The 5,911-nt window shown below is 41.2% G+C and overlaps 1 protein-coding gene across 5 annotated transcripts in view; it reads right to left on the minus strand.

The window, feature by feature from the left end:
- Positions 1 to 5,911, minus strand: part of CSNK1G1 (casein kinase 1 gamma 1) — a 190,238-nt gene that overhangs the window by 130,933 nt on the left and 53,394 nt on the right. For all 5 annotated transcript variants that reach the window (XM_019504540.1, XM_019504539.1, XM_019504541.1 and 2 more), the window contains exon 4: positions 5,081 to 5,150. In XM_019504540.1, the coding sequence (XP_019360085.1) occupies positions 5,081 to 5,150 (70 nt within the window). The remainder of the gene's footprint in view (positions 1 to 5,080; positions 5,151 to 5,911) is intronic.

Below are 5,911 nucleotides of genomic sequence, written 5' to 3' on the forward strand. Positions count from 1 at the left end.
AGGCTATGGGACCTGAACCTGTTCAGCCTCCACAAGAGAAGGCTGAGGGGGGATCTAGTGGCCTGTTACAAACTAGTCAGAGGGGACCAGCAGGCATTGGGGGAGTCCCTGTTCCCCCGAGCACTACCAGGAGTGACTAGAAATAACGGTCACAAGCTGGCAGAGGGTAAATTCAAGTTAGACATCAGGAGGCGCTACTTCACTTTCAGGGCGGCTAGGATCTGGAACCAACTTCCAAGCGAAGTGGTGCTGGCTCCTACCCTGGGGGTCTTTAAGACAAGGCTAGACAATCACCTTGCTGGGGCTGTTTGACCCCAGTACTCTTTCCTGCCACAGGAGGGGGTCGGACTTAATGATCTGCTCAGGTCCCTTCTGACCCTACTAACTACGAAACTGTGAAAAGATCCACAAATTTGGCATGGATGTGCAGTATGCAGCACTGCAGATCCATCTGTGGCACCACATGCCACACATGCAGGCTTTCCCCACACTGCTACTTTGCAGTGCAGGGGTTAACCCCAGGAGATCCCAGGGTCAAAAAAACCCACACCTAAAAAAAAGCGGGGTGGGACACATGGCACCAGCATGTGCTGTCCAAAACTGGAGCTTGGCTGGCCAGAGCCACACTCCTGCTGTCAGCTAGGACCCTGGCTGCAGAAGCGCCACAGATGTAGCTCCTAGAGGCCCCCAAGATCCCAGATAAAGCTGCTAGGGCCAGCACAGTTGCAGACCCCAACCTCCCTATCCCACCCAGGGCAATGTGCCACGCACCAGAGTGTGCATGGCATGGGTGTACCCGTGGCAAACAGCAGCAGCACAAGAGGTGTCACTGATACTTGTCCCCAGGGAAATGCATGTTCCAGCTCATGAGGATGTACCCAATGGGTCTCAATTGCTTAAAGATTTAAATTTGTGCCAAACAGAACTCAAAGGAGCTTTAAACAAGCACAGAGAGGATCTCACCAGGAGAGGCATACAGGTGTGTGAACACAGCTACTAAGACAAGGAGGCAGAGAGCACTGGATTCTGAAGATGTATGCTGAGTGGTACTGTAAAAGCACAAAAAATATCTTGGGTTTCTATCATGGGAACAGCATTATCCATTTTGAATCTTGCCTTTTGGGCTGTCAGCAGCAATGCAAGGTGAAATTCAAAAGAACTCACGAGCTATGAACCCCAATAATGATAAAAGTTAAACATTTAGCATGTTAGAAATGCAGACAAGGAATTAGTCTGGTAACAGAACAACTTACAAACCAAAGGACAAAAGCTTGAGAGGTAGCAATGGAGGAAGAATGGGGAACAAGAGCCAACAGCAAATGAGAAATACCTCTGATTTAATAAAGCAACAGAAGGTGGCCAAAGTCATTTTGGACTGGCCACTTTGTTGCCAATAAACTACTGGTGTGTTAGTCAGAATTACTTTGATTTTGAGTTTTGCTCCATTGACTGGAAGGCCAGTTCAAGGTGTCTGGTCACCGTTTTGGTGGGTGACTTACTTTGGGGTGACCCTTGATTGCTCCCTAACCTACCATCATCACTTCTGAAAGACTGCCATGAAAACAAAGGCACAAGTGAACATCATCCAAAAGCTCACCAGCACAAGGTGGGCTGCAAAAGCCACCATCCTCCACACTTCTGCCATAGCCCTGGTCTTCTCAACAGCCAAATACTGTGGCACCTGTCTGGGCCTCAAGTAGACATACCAAACTCATCGACACACAACTCTTCTCAGTAATAAGGACTCTCTCTCGGACTCTGGTATCAACTCCAGTGCAGTGGCTACCAGTACTTTCAAACATTACTGCTCTCTATATTCAATGGGATACAGCAACATGCAGAGAAATAATACGTATCGATAGTAATCCAGACCTTCCCATCCAGAGACCTTTGAGATCTCCCAACTTGTCACATGATTTCACAAAAAAACTTTTTGGACATGTACTGAGCATCATGTAAACCACAACACTGAAGAATCTTGGAGGAAAGCTTAGGCAGAATACACATTCCCAAAAAACCTGGTTTCCAGCCCAACAATATAACAGTCAGGCTTCAGCCTTCCCCAGAGTATGTGGACAACGTGTAATAGGATATGCCCTGCATGTGCTGGTGGGCCAACTGATGTACAAGTGGCGCCTAAAAACCTCGCCTGGCTGCGACTGTGGAAACCCTGACCAAAACCATTGAGCACATAATAACATCCTACCCCAGAGACAAGTTTGAGGGTGATACCCTGGAGTTACACTCTCTTTCCAGCAGGGCACTGGTCTGATTGGGGAATTTGAAATTAAAACTGTGATGATAGCTTTTGCTCCTAAAGCCACATGAAAGAAGTCAGAAATTACAACCAAATCAGCAATTAAGGGACTAGAATAGCATACCTCAGTCTCATTAGACTTGTGGCACCCCTCAGAATACACCAGCTCTTAAACATTCACTTATTCCTTGACTACAGAAAAATAACAGAGCAATTCTTCTGCTGCAAACAACTCAGAAAGACTAGTCAGTGAGCATACTTTTGACACACTAGATTCCTATTTGAAATCTCTGGGTTTCTCACGAATCACATTTATGTATTTGCACATGTAACCATGTAAATTTAAAGCAGCACCCTCATAAGACCCTTGTTGAGAGTCACTAGACTAGACCATCTAGTCAGAAATTCTAGTATCTCTAATTTAACTTAAGGCTGCTGCTCTTCATTCATTTTAGGAAGGCCAAAAAAGCAGCATAGTTTGAACCAAGGATGCTTGGAAATGTAGGGCAGTTTAGCCAATAGGCCCTTCTAGCAGAAGAGAGTCATTTATTGATATTAATGAATACTTGTAATACTAAAGAAGAAATCCTGACAAGTGCATTAGTTTTGATCCAGGTCTCCAAGGGATGAAATTCCACTTGCTTGGGACATGTGACCCTGCATTCATAAGGATATGACCCAGACAACATAATGGGTGCCTTCAAAACACTAACTTCTATGATTAGATAGAAAATATGATATGTATGATCAATAGTCTATTGATTCCATCTACTTCATACAAAACAGTAGTAAAACATTTTTAAAAGACCTGCTCTCCCACAAGTCATTCTGAACAGCTACATTTTGCAGTATTACTTTTTAGAAGTAATTACATTTTTAATATGTTTCCATCTGCTGCTATACCAGAAGGCAGACTTTCCTCACTGCAGCAACCACAAAAGCTAACTGATTACCTGACCACATTCACCACAGAAAGGATGGCAAAGAATCCTGTGACACCTGCAATTTTGATGATCTCTTCCTTTCATACACATCTTCCTCCACCTGTTGCTGTTCTAACCTTCTCTCATTAGCAATTAAATTTAAGAAGTGGCATTGAGATGTTCAGCTACACTTACAACAGCTATTCTTCTGCAGTCTGACATCTGAGATGCAGCTAGGTCTTCTTTCTTACTGCTTACACAAGTGTTTGTTCCCCCTGAATTATACAGGCCTCTATCAAAATGAATCTGTTCCGACTGCTGGCAGAAATCATCATCATTGTACTTTTCTGCATATTTAACATATATTTGTGCTCATCTTTTCAAAAGACTTTAGGATATGCTTTAAAAAAATTGCCATGGAATGTGTATACTTAAGTTTTAATGCTACAAATCAGGGACAATTTCCACCAAGGGAAACACTGAGGTTGAGCACATATGCAAGACTCATGGTAGAAAAAACAACAAAACTGGGGAAAAAAACTAATTTTACCTCTCAATGCCAATACTTAATTTTGCAATAGAGAACAAGCTTTAGGAATAGATCATCCCTTTTTGGCATAAAGGATATTTTAGGTCAACTATGGGTGCTTCTTATCAAAAAGGTAGAACAAGGCCTTGTCCACACTAGCAAAGGTTGCCAAGCAATATCAAATCAATGCCCATGGGGAAATGCAAGTTACGCTCCTTAAAATTCTCATGCTAGATCCCTGAATGAAATTGCCATGCTAGCTGAAGAACTATTTTGTCAGTTTAACTGCAGGTACCCCAGGGTTTTTACTGATATGCCTATGTTGGTTCAGAGTGGGAGTTTCACAGACACTAGTGTGCCTTAAGACTTACTATGGAAAACACAGGACTCATTGAATGGTGTTCCCCAGACAATTCTGTTGTGCTTGTCCCATGACTAAAATTGTGCCTCCCTTTTTTTTTTTGTATGCATCTACAAATCCAGTTTTGTATGGTGTATTAAGATCTTAAATAGAATTATTTCCTCATACATTTATCAGAAAAGGGTATTTTAATCAATGAGGTTATCCAAACAGTCATTAAGTTTAATGGAAAAACCCTGAGGTTACTGGACTATCACTGAAAAGTGTCCTGAACTTTCTTGTAAAGTCAGAAACATATACTTGTAAACACAGCGTCCTGTTACTGTAATCATCAGCACAACGCAGACATCAAGATAAGACGATTGTTGTTGGGATCCGGCCCCACAATAATGCAAAGAATGACATTTGACTTAAAGTTTCCTCCCTACCTTTGGCTGCTTCTCTACAGTTGCCTTCCAGAACTAATTCTATCCCAGTTCCCCATCTCAATCTGGCCCAAAGAAACATCCCTAATCGCTTATAGCAATATGGATCCATCTGTTCCCAGGACTTAACAGTAATTTCTTAACATTTTAAAAAAAGCAGGATTTTAGACATCTCTGGTATAGATCGACTGCAAAAGTTGTGACCTTTGTTAGCCTGTTAGAAGTCAATATACTAGGTAGATTGCTTAAAAAAAAATGTAGGTCAGTTAAGTACTATGAATGCAACCGATACCTATATACTTAGGCCCTTAGCAATACAAATCAAATTTGCCTAATATCAAAAGGTCAAAGAGTTCAGATTGTAAGTTTAACATTTTAATGCCCAAAGGAGGATTGATATCACTCTGCTAAAATACTATTCTGGTTAAACAATCTACAAAGTTGTTTTTGGTAGGCTTTTATTTAATCACCCAACATACAAAGTTCTCAAACATGACTTGTGCCATAAACAATAAGAGATTACTGTTTTACAGTAATATTTACCTTATAAATAACCCACTTCCTGCATGAGCAGAGCTCACTTACCTGCACTGCCAAGTTGTTTATAAAACCTGTACTCTAAATGGAGCTGTGGGGCACGGGATTTTATGGGTTCCTGCAAAGAGTGAAGAAATAAGAGTCACTCTTCAATAATGCACAATTTTCCACATAATTGGTTTAGCTTGAAACTTTCCACCATTTGTGTTAACACCCAAATAAATACTGCAGTTAAGCTATGTACAGAGTAAGAAAATTCCAGCAAAGGAACAGGCCATTAGTTGTCACCTAACTGAACAGAGAAGAGAAAAATAGAAACTGCTGTAAGAGCATTGATTGATGCTCTGAAACAGCTATTCTAAACAGTTTATTTTAAAAAAAATCTGCAATGAGAAAAAGCTCTCATTAAAAATAATTCTTGTTAATGCATATTTAGAATAGAAACTTTGCTGAACAGTACTTATTCCCTGAAGAACTACCATGACCTCATAAGTACATTCCTGGAAGAAGAGAAATCTAAAAGGAACTAAGTTACAGGTTCACAAGCAGTAGCCACTGGATCGTTGATAGGCCAAAGCATCTTTGATGGTCACAGCTTTAAGTTTTTGGAGCATTTTCAGTCACTTTGTTGCTTTCAATCAGTATCCTTAATTGTATAAAGCTACTGCCTTGCTCTGAACAAGGATACACAACAACTTTGAAGCATGCCAGCCTCAGACTAGAATCTTCTGTTATAAGTCTAAATGAATAAATAAAAATATCCATCCATCTTTATCTTGTTGGTTTGGGGTGGGGGGTACTTCACCTGTATATGATGCAACTTCCCAGCCATTTCAACCATCTTTAAGGTGTAGCTTTTTGTCTATGCACACTGTCTGT

The sequence above is a fragment of the Gavialis gangeticus genome, unplaced genomic scaffold (genome assembly GCF_001723915.1).
Source record: "Gavialis gangeticus isolate Ggan-Ray unplaced genomic scaffold, GavGan_comp1, whole genome shotgun sequence".
Classification (NCBI taxonomy): Eukaryota; Metazoa; Chordata; order Crocodylia; family Gavialidae; genus Gavialis; species Gavialis gangeticus.